The 16583-nt window shown below is 45.9% G+C and overlaps 1 protein-coding gene across 1 annotated transcript in view; it reads left to right on the plus strand.

Moving 5' to 3' along the window:
- Nucleotides 1–16583, plus strand: part of LOC126188056 (kalirin) — a 2181516-nt gene that overhangs the window by 1989947 nt on the left and 174986 nt on the right. Inside the window, exon 35 of the mRNA XM_049929493.1 lies at nt 12496–12574. Within this exon, the coding sequence (XP_049785450.1) occupies nt 12496–12574 (79 nt within the window). The remainder of the gene's footprint in view (nt 1–12495; nt 12575–16583) is intronic.

Genomic DNA, 16583 nt, shown 5'->3' on the forward strand with positions numbered 1-16583 from the left:
TAGAGCTTAACACTGTGCGTATTAAATGGTGACAGTGTGCAGCTTTTGTTCACCAGACGTGTGCCAAAGTGAAATTGAATTGCAAATGTCCTTTAAGGTTTATTATGGAGCGGGGACTTTTAATGCATGGAATCAGTACGCTTGGGTCTCCACCACTGATGTCATTCTAGAGGAGTAGCTTACAGTCAGTTCCACAAGAAAGTGTACGGTATAATTTTAAATGCAACGTCCGTAGCGACTCTTTTGGTAGTTGTCTCGAATCTGTTATCAATGTGCTTTTGCCCAGTGCGTAGATAAACAGAGGGATAATTAAATGTTTTGCTTTGTCGATTGCAGTTTAAAATGAGTGCAAAATATTTGAAGCGTCACGAGGCAGTGTTCCTTTTAGATCATCCAAATTGACCAAAGCTTTCATATAGAGCTGCTGCTAAAATTCTTAGAAAGTGAAAGACCTTCGTTGTGAAGTGGGTCAAACGATATTTAGAGGTTAGAAACGTGTATGATTTACCGGATAGGGGGCTAAGGTGCCAAGCTATAATCGACAATGGCGGCGATTTGATTAACTATTAGGTGATTGTGCAATTAGTAATAACATGTATTTCCGTGTAAGCATATATTTATAATAGCGTCTTTTATTTCGTACAGGTAACGGCGTACACTTTCTTGTGGAACTGACTGTATATGTATGCACTGGGTTTCACCCACTTAATTCCTTTCATTTCCATAGTCACCCGTAACATAAATACACCACTGGACTGCAGAAACAGTCGCTACTCATCCGTACGACGCAGTTACGTGACATTTTTCTCTATAACAGGGTCCGCAGCTCGTGGTCGTGCGGTAGCGTTCTCGCTTCCCGCCCCCGGGTTCCCGGGTTCGATTCCCGGCGGGGTCAGGGATTTTCTCTGCCTCGTGATGACTGGGTGTTGTGTGATGTCCTTAGGTTAGTTAGGTTTCAGTAGTCCTAAGTTCTAGGGACTGATGACCATAGATGTTAAGTCCCATAGTGCTCAGAGCCATTTTCTATAACAGGAGAAAAACAACACCCTAGCAACAACCAACAAGTTATTGCGTTGAGTGCTCACCTATTCAGTAGTAGGAATCAGTCCACAAAAAGTTATTGTTCTTTTTCCGTCCTGCGCCTTTTTTTTATTAATTCTTTGTGCACTACTCTTTCTTGAACAGCGGGAAATTTTCCTACTAAATTCTCGTGTAGGGTGAACGTAACAAAGACAACGGCAAAAAGTACGATGCGTCCTTCTAGTCGACGAAAAATAAAACAGTTATCGGTAGTCTTGAAACTTCCTGGCAGATTAAAACTGTGTGCCGGACCGAGATTCGAACTCGGGACCTTTGCTATTCGCGGGCAAGTGCTCTACCAACTGAGCTACCCAAGCACGACTCATGACCCGCTCACAGCTTCAATTCTGCCAGTACCTCGTCTCCTACCTTCCAAACTGCAAAGATAAGTAATCGAAAAGATCTGAATTCAGTCGCCGATCGATCTTCAGACTTCCTTTCCTAAGGAATTTTCGCACTCAGTAGTGTGAATTGTTGTTCGTTATGAGCTTTATGACATATCAGCAGGAGCGCAGTATGTAGAGCTAATTGTATCCCGCCCCACGGCCATGTTGACAAACTCTTCATTTCTGAATCAAATGTGGCTCGGCGCTGATGAAATCGATATCGTCGATGCATAAATTAAGAGAGAAAAGTGCTTAGCGCTAGTTGTTTAAATGTACACAACCAGTCTGGCATATGCTCTAACTCTGATCCTATAGCGCGCTCCATAGTTTCTCAAATGAAAGGAACTTCACGAGTGATGATAGTTGTCATAGTCTTGCGCAACAGAGGCGCGTTTTATTTCGCGAGAATCCGTACGTTGAATCACCAGCCTCATGCTTACTGTCACGTAGTTGGTAGGGACTACCATAGCATTCACGTAGCGTTTTCAGCGCTCCTAAATGCTGATAGGAGGCAACATGATAAACAGCTAAATCATAGCTTAATTGTATTTGTATAATATACACTGTGGGCAAAATGTTCACTACACATATAGCTTGTGCTAAGTCCACTTCTTCATGGATGCTAAACACACCTGAATTCAGATCCGAATACAATATGCCCACACGCCGTACAGTTCTTACAGTTGGTCTTTTCTGAGCTCGGGCTTGGTGTCAGCCCACCTGTGGTTTGTCATCGAATTTATGGCTTCTAATCTTCAGCTGCAATTCATTACCGTATTCTACGAGCCTCAGTTGCGCTAGTGACGACTTGGGGCATAAACAGTCCATCATGAAGTGAGTTAGTCCGCTCCATAACTGAACCTTCTGCAACAGCCACAGATGTGAGAGGTCCGAATGAATATGCCGTTCTCAGCAAGTCTTCTGATTTCTTTATGACGGCGACTACCGACACGGTGTTTCAGAAAGCATTATTACTAAGAGTAAATTATTATTTACTGTTCTACGATCGCCGGCCGGAATGGCCGAGCGGTTCTAGTCGCTACAGTCTGGAACCGCGCGACCGCTGCGGTCGCAGGTTCGAATCCTGCCTCGGGCATGGATGTGTGTGATGTCCTTAGGTTAGTTAGGTTTAAGTAGTTCTAAGTTCTAGGGGACTGATGACCTCAGCAGTTAAGTCCCATAGTGCTTAGAGCCATTTGAACCATTTGTTCTACGATCCATTCACAAAATTCCTCCGTTCACTGCAAGTCTCATTAGGGAACAGCTTGTGTACGATACTGTGGCCACTTTGGCCTTGCTCACCGTCCTGAAATGCTGTCAGGTGCTTCTCAGATTGCTACATATTTTGCTTTGCAACCGACATCTACGTTGCTGGATGATGCAGAGATTCCAGACAGCTTGCGTCACTTGCCACCGGTACTCATGACGGTGGCACTTCAATGTCTTAGAAGTATTGCAGGTTCCTCTGATACTCTTACTAGCCGTCAGGATATAAAAGTCTTTGTGTACTTCGTCAGTTAGCAACCGCGTGCCATCCCTTTAATGGAGTCGACGGTTGACTTTTTCGTACGGTTGACAGCTGCAGCTTACATACCGCGCCACGTCACGAGGTCTTCCAGCAACTTGAGCATGCTCCATCTCGTACTGGAGAAGTGATCAGCCTCGGTACACGCTCACTGCAACGATGCGGTGCCGTAGACCCCGGACAGCGCCGAAGGACGCGTCCTCCGTATCGCGCATCCTGCGTCGCTACTCGCTTCTCCGTATCGCACAGTTCTGTGAGAAGACGGAAGTTCACTGAAACTTCCCCAGAGTATTGCGCAGTGCTCTTTCGCATCCTCGGTTCGTTCGTCATGTACTGGTCAAAATTTTCGAGTTGCGCTCTCACGATAACTAACACATCTAGCGAAAGTTGCTATTAAGTCCGAAAATCAATTTTGCTCTTATGCGGTACAGGCTGATAATTTTGCATTGATAACAGGTGCCAGTTGCCTTTGTCCTATCATTTTTTGAGGCTTTCTAGAATAACAATAACACTTTCTGTGGGTAGGAGAGGCGGCAAAAAATACATGAAGAATGGGTTTAGTTTCTGACGTGTTTCTAACCTTTCTACATGTATATACAAACTCCGCAAGCCTCTGTATAACAGATGGCGCAAAGTGTATCGTACTAATATTATCCATTTTTCCCTAATTCGCGTATTGAGCGGCGGAAAACTGTCTGTCTGCATGCCTTTGTACGTGTCCTAATCTGCTTATGTCTATCTCATTATCCCTACGCGACATACACTGTAGTGGTAGAATATCGGGCGCACAGTCTTCTTCAGATACAACGCTATAAATTTACCCAACAGGGTTCGACGAAACTAGCATCGCTTCTCTGAATTCGTTCGAGGTCTTTACTCATAGCTATTCGTTAGGGACTATGACGACGTGGGTACCGGCTGAAAGCAAATTTTGCGAGGAAATCACCGAGTGAGTCATTTGTTGATAAGGAAAATGAATTCTGAATATGAGTCCGCAAGGTCATCGAAATTCCGTAAATGTTACATTCTAGATCGCATGGATTGTCTGTGTTCATCACATGTTTCGACACAGCCGCTTTACCTTCTGTACCGAAGCTACCATTCTCAGAAGTGGCGATTCACGTTGTAATTTCTATTTGTATCAGAAAATGACTGTGCAGAAACATGTAATTAATTGTGACAACCTGTACGACCTTAACATGGAGTGTTTATGAACGGACTGGTCACCATCAACAGGCACCTTATACCATCACTGTGATTTGCCACCTCTGTCTGTCCAGCCAGACACTGACTTCTCTTTCTTTTATTTATTGGCTTTCGGGACGTGCCCATACAGCCATCTCAATAGTGGAATGTCAGTTATGGTTATATGAACGTAAGGAAAACACATCACCCAGTCCCCGAGTGGAGAAAGTCACCATCCCAGCTGGGAATCGAATCTGGGCCTCTACAGTTAAAAATCCATTGCGCTGACCGATAGCTAACAAGGTGGACAGGTCAGACACTGAGCTCTGCCCACCGCTAGATTGAATGTCGCACGTGATGCGACAAAGAAAGCAAATAAGTACTGCAGAGACGAATGGAGAATCATTCTTCAGAAAATGCGGGCCGCAAATTGGGAAACTCATTGACACGAGCGACTTGCGCAAAGGACAGACAGTTATGGGAATGGTGGTTAAACCACCTGGGAATGAACATCTCTGAAACGGTGAAACTGATTGGCTATCGTGCTACTGTTGTGAGCATCTGTGGAAAGTGTTTAAAGGAGGTGAAACCACGAGTAGACGAGAAGGTGGTCAGAAGCTTGCCCGCCCTGCTATGGAGGATAGGCTGCCATATGTGGCAGGTACGATGTCACAGTAGAGTGCTGGTGCAGGCATAGACGTCTCGGAGCACACCGTCCAGCGCACATTGTTGAACATGGTCTGCGCAACAGCTGATCTCTACTTGTCCCATTGTTGACCCAATGACAATCGTCAGTTACGACGGCAGTGAATGCGGGATGATCGAGACTGGGCCGTGGACGAGTGGAAACTTGTTGCCTAATCGGATGAATCACGTTTCTTGATACGTCATATCGATGACCTTGCTCGGATACGCTGTCATTCCGACGAATTGCTGCTCAAAACATACACCGCGCCACAGGCACAGGCTGGTTAGGGCAGTATTGTCCTGTGGGGGACATTCCACCTGGGCTCCCGTGAGACCTGTGGCAATAATAAGAACACCATGATAGCTGTAGACTATGTGAACGTTATCGGAGACCACCTGCATACCTTCGTGCTTGATGTCTTCCCCGATAAAGGTGTGTTCTTCCAGCGTGTCAGAAGGCCAAAACAATGCTACAGTGGTTGTGGAAGGATGATAGTGACCTCAAGTTGACGTCTTGCCACTAAATTTGCCTGATCTGAATCCAGTGGAACTCATCTGAGGCGCTATCGGGCGTCAGCTACGCACTTACACATCACTGGCCCGTAACTTATGGGAACTGTGGTACCTGTGAGTACATATCTCGTGCCACATACCTCCACAAAACTACAAAGTTCTTGCTGAATGCATGTCATGTAGAACCGCTGCTGTATTACGTTCCATAAGTGGACCAACACACCATTAAGAAGATGATCATATTGTTTTAACTCATCAAGTTATTCTGGCGAGGCAAATTCTTCCCCGTCCTCTTTTCCATGTCTTTGTTTTTATATTCAGAGACAAATCTGTGTTGACTCAAGTTAATAAGCAGAAGTACGCCGATGTCACAAAACTCATGGGATACCTCCTAATATCGTGTCGGACCTCCTTTTGCCCGGCGTAATGCAGAAGCTCGACGTGGCATGGACTCAACAAGTCATTGGAAGCCTCTGCAAAAAATACCGTGCCCTGCTGCCTCTTTAGCGGTCCATAATTGCGCAGGTGTTGCCAGTGCAGGATTGTGTGCACGAACTGACTTCTAGATTATGTTCAATAAATGTGTGATAGCTCGAATTGTCCAGAATGTTCTTCAAAGCGAACAGTTGTGGTCCAGTGACATGGCACATTGCCATCCATAAAAATTCCATTTTTGTTTGGGAACATGAAGTCCTTTAATGGCTGCAATTGGTGTCCAGGTAGCACACCTTTCCAGTCAATGATCGGATCATTTGGACCAGAGGACCCTGTCCATTCGATGTAAACACAGCCCACACCAATACGGAGCCGCCATCAGCTTGCACAGTGACTTATTGATGAATTGGGTCCATGAGTCATTGGAGCCTGTGCCACTCTCGGAACCTACCACCAGCTCTTACCAACTGAAGTTGGGATTCATGTCCGCAGCTCGTGCTCTAGTGACTAGCGTTGCAACCTCTGGATCACGGGGTCCCGGATTCGATTCCCGGCCGGGTTGGGGATTCTCTCTGCCCGGGGACTGAGTGTTTGTGTTGTCCTCATCATTCGCGAAAGTGGTTAGACTGGACTGTGTACAGATTGGGAATCTGTACCCGCGCTGATGACCGCGCAGTTGAGCGTCCCAAAAACCGAACATCATTATCATCATCATGATCATCATCACCATCATCATCAATCTCACCAGGCGGTTTTCCAGTCGTCTAGGTTCCAACCGATATGGTCAGGAGTCCAGGAGAGGCGTTACAGGCGATTTCGTGTCGTTAGCAAAGCCACTCGCGTCGGTCGTGTGCTGCCATAGCGTATTAACGCCCAATTTCCCCGCACAGACGTGATGGATACATTCGTCGCACGTCCCACATTGATTTCTGCGGTTATTTCAAAAAATGGTTCAAATGGCTCTGAGCACTATGGGACTTAACTTCTGTGGTCATCAGTCCCCTAGAACTGAGAACTACTTAAACCTAACTAACCTAAGGACATCACACACATCCATGCCCGAGGCAGGATTCGAACCTGCGACCGTAGCAGTCCCGCGGTTCCGGACTGCGCGCCTAGAACCACTAGACCACCGCGGCCGGCGCGGTTATTTCACGCAGTGTTTCTTGTCTGTTAGCACTGACAACTCTACACACAGGCCGCTGGTCTCGGTCGTTAAGTCAAGGCACACTCTCGACATTGTGGGTCGCTGGATAGCTCCAACTACCGTTCCGCGTTCAAAGTTTGTGAATTCTCGTCGTGCGGCCATAACCTCCTCGGAAATCTTTTCACAATGCATTGCCCTTTTATAACTTACACTATGTTATCAAAAGTATGCGGACATCCCCAGAAATATACGTTTTTCATATTAGGTGCATTGTGCTGCCACCTACTGCCAGGTACTCCATATCAACGACGTCAATAGTCATTAGACATCGTGAGAGAGCAGAATGGGGCGTTCGGCGGAGTTCACGGACTTCTAACGTAGTCAGGTGACTGATGTCACTTGTGTCATACGTCTGTATGCGAGATTTTCACACTCCTAAACATCCCTAGGTCCACTGGTGAATGGACAGTTCGGCGGGAGGTGAGAAAACTTGGCTTTCATGGTCGAGCGGATGCTCGTGAGTCACACATCACGCCGGTAAATGACAAATGACGCCTCGCATGGTGTAAGGAGCGTAAACATTGGACGATTGAACAATGGAAAAACGTTGTTTGGAGTGGCGAATCACGGTACATATGTGACGATCCGATGGCAGGGTGTGGGTGTGGCGAATGCCCGGTGGACGTCATCTGCCAGCGTGTGTAATTGCAAAAGTAAAATTCAGAGGCGGTGGTGTTATGGTGTGGTCGTGTTTTTCATGGAGCGGGCTTGCACCCCTTGTTGTTCAGCGTGGCACTATCACAGCACAGGCGTACATTGATGTTTTAAGCACCTTCCTGCTTCCCACCGTTGAAGAGCAATTCGGGGATGGCGATTGCATCTTTCAACACGATCGAGCACCTTTCCGTAATTCACGACCTGTGGCGGAGTGGTTACACGACAACAACATCCCTGTAATGGATTGGTCTACGCAGAGTCCTGACCTGAATCCTATAGAAAACCTTTCGGATGTTTCGGCACGCCGACTTCGTGCCAGGCCTCACCGACCGACATCGATACCTCTTTTCAATGCAGCACTCCGTGAAGAATGGGCTGCCATTCCCTAAGAAACATTCCAGCACCTGACTGAAGTATGCCAGCGAGAGTGGAAGCTGTCATCAAGGCTGAGGGTGGGCCAACACAATACTGAATTCCAGCATTACTGGTGGAGGGCGACACGAACATGTAAGTCATTTTTAGCCTGGTGTCCGGATACTTTTGATCATATTGTGTACGTACGCGATACTACCAACTGTATGTATGCATATTACTATCCCGTGACTTTAGTCGCTTCAGCGTGTTCTGGTGAGGCACATTCTTCCCCGTCCTCCGTTCCCACGTATTTATGTTCATATTCAAAGATAAATCTATGTTGGCTCAAATTAATAAGAAGAAAGAAAGAGCCACCTTGTATCCATGGGGAAAAAAAACGTGAATGTGTGAACTTTGCTGGCAACGAACTTGTCTGCTGTGACGATAACTCGGTGTGACTAGTAACTTCCACCGATAGCGCTTTGGGACTTTTCTCCGCCGGGGCACGAGAGAGGCGCCGTCATTGCGGAAGTGTTGCTGGTGGTGGGCGGGTTGCATCTGGGAGGGCTTCCCCAGCGGCTGAGCTGTGCTGAGCCGCGTTCCGCATGCGGGCCGCGCCGCCGCCGTTGGTAGGGCAGTCACGCGCGGGCCGCCGGACGCAGAGCGCACAGCGCCGTTCTCAGGCAGTCGCGCGCCGCCGCCGGCCCGGGTAGCCGCCGCACCTGTGCACCTGCCGACAGCGCTCAGCTGCCCGCGTGTCATAAGGCCGGGAGTGAGCCGTCAGCGCTCTCGTCCGTCACATCTGTCAGCGGGGGCAGCGAGCTGACACAGCGGCTACACCTGCGGCGCCGCCGTCCGTCAGCGGCCACTCCTCGGTAGACACTAAACATCTCACCACTCGGCGCGCACTCCCTGCCAAACGGCATGCGAACGTCCGGAAGTCTCAGTTGGACGAAACTGTGTTGGTGCAAATGCGAAGTTACTCCAGAATCGCAATCCTCCCGCACAAGTGGTGCTTTTAAATACTAAATAGCGTACAGGGAGTGAACGCAAATTCGATCAAAAGACAGTTCCGCTGTTTGTTTTGACATACTGAACCTGTGAGCTTCATTGACCAGTTATCAAGTAACTGACGGAAGTGCATCCAAGTCTGCCGTATCTGATGGTGCTTTACAGAAGTTTGCTTACATATGAGTTCTCCTACAAACACAGACACCCATAACTGCTCGTAAACAATTCAATACAGTGAATTAACCATTCTGCAGATTGTTGTGTATACAAAGTGCATCACCTTACAATCGCACAACTTTTATTTTGTGAATCGTTGAAGATATCGAAACGACCTTTCCGGCGTATGGTGGTATGCAGAGAGGTGTGAAATTATGTTATATATTTAATTTATTGAACTCTTGAGTCGACTGAGATACTGAAGCAGGTATTGTTGTTCTAATTGTAACGATATATATCCGGTCAGTCCAAAAAGTTTCGAGACTATATTAACAAAAAATAGAGAAACTTTAATATGGTGGGCTTTACTGCTTCACTTGTTCTACAAAGTCTTCCATCACTCGAGTACAATGCACAGAAAGTTGATACAACCATGGGAAGCCGGCCGTTGTGGCCGAGCGGTTCTAGGCGCTTCATTCTGGAACCGCGCTGCTGCTACGGTCGCAGGTTCGAATCCTGCCTCGGGCATGCATGTGTGTGATGTCCTTAGGTTAGTTAGGTTTAAGTAGTTCTACGTCTAGGGTACTCATGACCTCAGATGTTAAGTCCTATAGTGCTCAGAGCCATTTGAACCAACCATGGGAAACTGTCAGAAAAGTCCTTCTTCGGAGTGTTGTTCATCTCGTGAGTCAAAAAAAATGGTTCAAATGGCTCTGAGCACTATGAGACTTAACATCTGAGGTCATCAGTCCCCTAGAACTTAGAACTACTTACACCTAACTGACTTAGGCCATCACACACATCCATGCCCGAGGCAGGGTTCGAACCTGCGACCGTAGCGGTCGCGCGGTTCCAGACTGAAGCCTCTAGAACCACTCAGCCACACTGGCCGGGTAACTCGTGAGTCACTTTAGTTTGAACGTCAGTTATGTTGTGAAAGAGTTGACCTTTCATTTGAATTGCGGTACTTAGTCGTTTTGTAGTAGGTTCGTATTGATAACAGCAAGTCTCGTTAATAGTGGTCGTTTTTTCCCGAAAAGAATATTCCGCGTCGTGCATTTCAGTTAAGTTGCGGCAGGCGTCGAAGGGTCGTCGTTTTTGTTCTGGAGTCAAGGTGTTCGGGACAAACTTCGCTCACACTTTTCTCTTATTCAAAAAATTCTGGACCCTGTCTCGCACACTTGGTATGGAGATGGTTCTCCATTCTGATTAGTGACTCAATGACGTTGAGGCTTAACGCTACCTGCTCACAACTGACTGGATCGATGCACATCGGTGTTCACAATTGTTAGTTCAAGCTGCCACCGTAGTCACTGCTCTGACGTCACTTATACGACAGGAATAAAATGAGTCTCGGAACATTTTGGACGGACGACGTATTTTTAACGACATTCGAAAGCTGTTTAACAAATGAGCCCAGTGATATAAAAGTTGTTAGCGTTCGTGTTGAAACTTTGCCCACAGGTATACGAGAAATGAGTGCCCGCCGGATCGGCTGTTGCAGTGCTGACGTTGCCAGGTGGGGTTCTCGTGCTACTGTTCGTAGTTGTAACAAAACTGCCGGCTGTTAACGGTTTCCACAGAAGTTTTTGACTTAAAAATGATTAAGAACTTACACTTCAAACAGTTTCGCTAAGCCTCTTTTCACTTGCTGGAAGTTTGTATTTAGTTCCAGTTACGTCAATCGTAGCTGACGTTTTACCTTTGTCGTACAGTGTAGGGCTAATAGGAATTACATTTAATCTTAGCAGCATAGGCCCGCCTTTTTGCTGCAAACAACAACGGAGCATGGCATGAGAAGCCCACATTTTTAACGCTGATTACACTACAACAGACAACTCTGGTCGCCTTCCCATTCAACTGCGCCGAGGGAATGAATATCTGAGGACTTTCGTCGCGCATGATGAGCGAATCTAGTCGAGCTATGCGAAACCTGTAGCGGTTTATCTGTACATGGATTTTCTTTCGTTTGCTTATGCCGTACGGGGGAAAAAGATGTCTTTTTTTCTCCACTTTTGAAAACTGCAGTGGTGCCTTATTCCTGTGTATATGTCAGAATATGCAAAATTTTTCGAGTGTTTTTTTTCTGAAGTATAACGGTATGAAATGGTTGTGATAAGTGGGTGAGTAGCCAATACAAGTCTTCCATGGCTTTTGATCCACACCACAAACTCACGACCTGCTGCGAGACAGGTTGACGTGACTATCAACAGCTAAGCATACAGATCTGAGGTGTACCCTGCGGGATTAGTTGTCCGTGATATCGACTGAAAAGGCCCCTGTAGTAATCTGCGTGATCTTGTTCCGCGAGATAAGTAAACGACGATGCCTGCTCGGCTGTTGTACAGGGTGTAACCGGTGACTGTTAACAGTGTACCACAGTGGTGTAACGGAGGTCAAGACGAACAATTTGATAAAGGACACTTGCGCTCTATCAAGACGGGAAACGTCAAATTGGCCTACAGGAGCCACGCAAACTACAACGCATGCGCACCGCGGAAAGTCTTCAGTATCCTTTTCGGGCGCCGGCTTAGTCAGCTATTTCGGCAATATTATTAATTTAACTTTTTCCGCCTGCCGCTGTGGCCGAGCGTTCTAAGCGCTTCAGTTCGGAACCGCGCTGCTGCTACGCTCGCAGGTTCGAATCCTGCTCCGGGCATGGATGTGTGTGATGTCCTTAGGCTAGTTATGGTCAAGTAGTTCTAAGTCTAGGGGACTGATGACCTCAGATGTTAAGTCCCGTTGTGCTTACAGCCAACTGAACCATTTTTTTTTTTAATTTTCCTGTCAGGCTAATGAAAGAGCAAAGACTTTTGTCAGCGTTATGAAAATCTAATTTCGTATACAATTCGAAGTGAACTTAACTATTATAAGCGCAATAGTTTCGTAGTAAGAAGTCCATAGAAACAAAACGATTTAATTGTCAATTTTATGCTGTTGAACTTCACAATGTTTCGAGGTAAAATGTTTACAACATTCGTCAATATTACATCAGGAGAGTTTTAATATTCAGGGAAGGTTTTGGCCAAAATTTCTCGCGGCATGCATACTCTTGCTTAAGTGGCTTTTGTTGGCCTTTTTGAGGTTCTTTCCCGGCTAAAGGTACCTAAAATGCCCTGCATCAAATTGTTCGTCTCAACTTCACCTACACCACTGGGATACCTTTACACCCTGTATAGGAAGATGGTCGCCATCCGCATCGGCAATGGTTAGCTCTCGCGGTTGTTCGTATTATATTATGCTATGACCATGGCACTCTACCGCGATCGCTGACACAGTGTCTTTGCCTTGTGTTGCAGAGCCGGGCACCAGCGACGGCAGCAGCGTCGGCCCTGCAACCACCAACTCGCCCGTCAACAAGCGGAGGGTCTTCAGCGGGTGAGTACTGCTTCTCTCCTCTCCTCTCCACACCTCCCCTACGTCCTCGTTCTGTTGTGTTGTGTTGTTGCACCTAGTAGCTCTGAACCGTTACACTGACTTTCTTCATGTTATTTAGTCTACAGAGCCAGTCGCTAATATTCGGTCAGGCTTTGTTTTTAATAAGTTGAGTAACCAGTTAACTAATTAAGTTTCGAACGCACTAGCACTGCTCTGGATCATTAGTGTGTTGGCTGTTCAATAACAAAGCGTTATCGGATCACTGTCAGATGTCAATAAATAGTTTTTTTTTTAATAATTAACTTCGAAGGGTCGTAAAGGAAAGAATCTTTGCCGGCTGTTGTGACCGAGCGGTTCTAAGCGCTTCAGTCCGGAACCGCGCTGCTGCTACGGTCGCAGGTTCGAATCCTGCCTCGGGCATGGATGTGTGTGATGTCCTTAGGCTAGTTATGGTCAAGTAGTTGTAAGTCTAGGGGACTGATGACCTCAGATCTCAAGTCCCATAGTGCTTAGGGCCTTTTCTTTTCTCTCTCTCTCTCTCTTTATTTTTTTTTCTCTTTGTTGAAAGAATCTTTAATATTCGGTCATGTAAGAATTTCACTTTATTTCACTTGCATTAATGCGTTATTATGGAGTCCGCTCCTCCCTATCTGCTAGCTTGTTCTTATTCAGTCCTGTCGCGTTGTCTAAAAGGTCACAAAGGGGACGCAGGGGAATTAACACGACATGAGATCAGCGACATCTTGTCATATTTCACCGTGCGAACGGACGCAGTTGCAGAGACTTGGCTAGTTTTCTGAGTATACACAAAATTACGGTTGGGGATATTATAAGACGATCTGAGAAGGAGTTATAGAATCTGCCTTTCAAATCTAAATGAACGAGAACGGCGAATAATCGTAAGACAGATTAACCATATTCCTCCATTAAGGGCACGAACATATGCACTCCAGGTGCTGTAAGTGACTGAATTTTGAACATACTATAGACTCAAGCTGTGAAGTCACACGGCTAAAGTGCCCTTGCAGAATCCGCGGCTCTTTCGTTGTGTGCTGTTGTTGACAATTCGTTGCCGGTCGTCGTCGTAACCAAGCGTGTGATGGTATACATTAGCCACTAAGAATCGCTCGATCTCGTAATACTGGTTGTCACAAATATTTCACTCTTTTTCCGAATATTTCACGGTTGTCGAGATTGTGGTTAGGAAGAGACATGTCTTATTAAGAAAGTGTAAGACACAGATTTCATTTATTAGAAGAATTCATGCATTCTGTTTTCAAATTTAATTCTTTTTTGAGATGTGTGTGTGAAAATGAAGCACTTGTTACTAGAAACAGTGGAGTGACATCGTGGGCAATTTGAAATTCTTCTTCTGTAGTACGCTGTCACTGTAACGTAAACAGTACAAATTTAATGCGTGCCACAAGAAAGTACCAGGAATCGTTCATACACATTATCTTGCTATTTTGCTTCTTATAGTTGATTAAGCGCGAATGTCTTTTCACTAAATGAGGCAGAAGAAGAGGAATGTAGACACGTTGTACATTCACACATTAAACATTTCTCAATACGTCTTGAAATGTATGTGTCGTAACTGTCTGCGATCGTATCAAATGTATTGCTTCGTGACAAATCGAAAATTCTTCCTGGACTGGAACTTAGGAACCGAATGGTTGCTTTTAAGCGACAGAGCTCGTAGAAAGTGAGCTATTCAGGCACACCCACCGTTTGATGCAGAGTTTCAGTTTGCTAGCGCGTCTCTCCAGAAGTTTACTCGTACACTTTGCACTGTTATCCCTGCGAGGAACGTTTAGCCGCATACTCAAAGGCAAGAATTCGGGCTGGATGCGCGATTGCCGGCCGCTGTGGCCGAGCGATTCTAGGTGCTTCAGTTTGGAACCGCGCTGCTGCTACGGTCGCAGGTTCGAATCCTACCTCGGGCGTGGATGTGTGTGATGTCTTTAGGTTAGTTAGGTTTAAGTAGTTCTAAGTCTAGGGGACTGATGACCTCAGATGTTAAGTCCCCTAGTGCTTGGAGCCATTTGCATTTTTATTTTGATGCGCGATCCTGAAATCAGCTTTAATTCCTCAGGAAGTTGCCGTTCTATTCAGGGTGAAATAATATTCCGGAAACAGCTCATGTCTTGTGGCCAAACTGTTCTCCATAGTACCCTTTTCCCCCGCGAGTGGTAGTCCAGCAAGATTCTTGGAGTTCAGGGGCTAGGAGTGTGATATGGCAGGAGGAAGCATTCATACCTCGTATGAAGCATATTCGTGTAGTTCACATACTGAGAACGTTGCCAGGGAATAGCACACTTCTGTATTCTTGTCTAGGTTCCTAACATAGTTTTAATTGCCTAAGAAGTTCCAAAACAGCGCACAGCCCGCTGCATAGTTCTGTACCAGGTCTGCCTGCCACGATACAACCGTTTCTCAACTTCTTAATATTAATCACTAGTAAAACATTGTTGTCTTCAGTGTGGGTTCCTGCATTCTGTTGCAGCCAGTTTCTCTCCTTGCGGGAAATAGTGGAGGAAATTTTCGAGGGTCTGACATTTTATACAACTTTAACACAGCAAGCTCTACGAGAACTTCCTTTACCGAACATGCATCACGAAAACTTTCGTGGTTGTACACCTGGCCAACGACAATTGCAGGACTCTTTTTCCAGACCTTCCCAAACAAGAAAACTCTGAAATGAGTTGTGAAACCGCTACCAGTTCCTAAACTGATGAACTATTTGAATCCTGTATTGCTGCTTCCCATTGCCAGTTTCGAACAAAGCTTTCGTTGTCAGATGGCTAAAGTAAAAAATATGCAGCAGCAGACTAGCAACTTGCTCTGTAACATATTGAATGCAGTTCAACCGAAGATTTACCTCTCCATGCAGTACAAAATGCGATACTGAGTCACTTTACATTGGATTACCTTTCACGTCACGTCGCATGTATTTCCTGTGAAACAGCTGGGAGTCACTATATAAAACGTAATTTCTTTAAAAGTTTCGCCCGCATCTCGTTGTCGTGCGGTAGCGTTCTCGCTTCCCACGCCCGGGTTCCCGGGTTCGATTCCCGGCAGGGTCAGGGATTTTCTCTGCCTCGTGATGGCTGGGTGTTGTGTGATGTCCTTAGGTTAGTTAGGTTTAAGTAGTTCTAAGTTCTAGGGGACTGATGACCATAGATGTTAAGTCCCATAGTGCTCAGAGCCATTTGAACCATTTTTGATTTAAAAGTTTCGTGTCGAATTTTTCTGCATTTCATATCTCTACGAAGAAAAGTACCGATCGAGAGTAATGTTAGAACACTACTTTTATTGTAAAAAAAAAAACAGTTGGAAAACCTGCACAGTCAGATTACGAAAAGAATGGAGACCGAAGAGAGTGGCTAGAGACAGTTACCCGAGGCTGTGAATAATCACGATCCCACCTGCTCTCTTCTCCACTGTCCGCGTTTCGTCCTCTGGAGTCAGAAGAAGCACTGGCGGCAGCTTTTTATCCCAGGCGCAGGCGCACAAGTAGCCGAGGGCGTGGCACACAGACAGGCGGCTGCTGGAACAGGTTCTTAATGATGGCCACGTCCTGCCTCGCAAATGTTCGTTTCTATTGATCTTGCCGTTGCGTTTCGTAATTTTCCTTGTCTTAAACATAAAAAGGTCAACGCTGTTTCGTCATACAGATACATTCATAGAGAACCGTGACTGCCATGTGATGCAAAATATTTGTAAGACACAGCAGCAACCAGCCACAATTTCGTTTTGGTTCACTTTATGTAAAACCGGAATTACTGGTTTCTAAATTACAAGGCAATCTTCTGATGGCTCACTTTATTGTGTCAAAACGACGGGACGTAGATTTACAAGTGTTTTGACTTACAATAAACAGAGAATAACAGTTTCAAACGTGCAATAATGATGGTAAAAATCGGGAATAGTGCAAAATACATGAGATGATGACATGGGATGTTTGTTTTCAGCGTCCTTATCCAGCGAATAACATTCACGTTGTCTTGCT

The sequence above is a fragment of the Schistocerca cancellata genome, chromosome 5, assembly GCF_023864275.1.
Source record: "Schistocerca cancellata isolate TAMUIC-IGC-003103 chromosome 5, iqSchCanc2.1, whole genome shotgun sequence".
Taxonomy (NCBI): domain Eukaryota; kingdom Metazoa; phylum Arthropoda; class Insecta; order Orthoptera; family Acrididae; genus Schistocerca; species Schistocerca cancellata.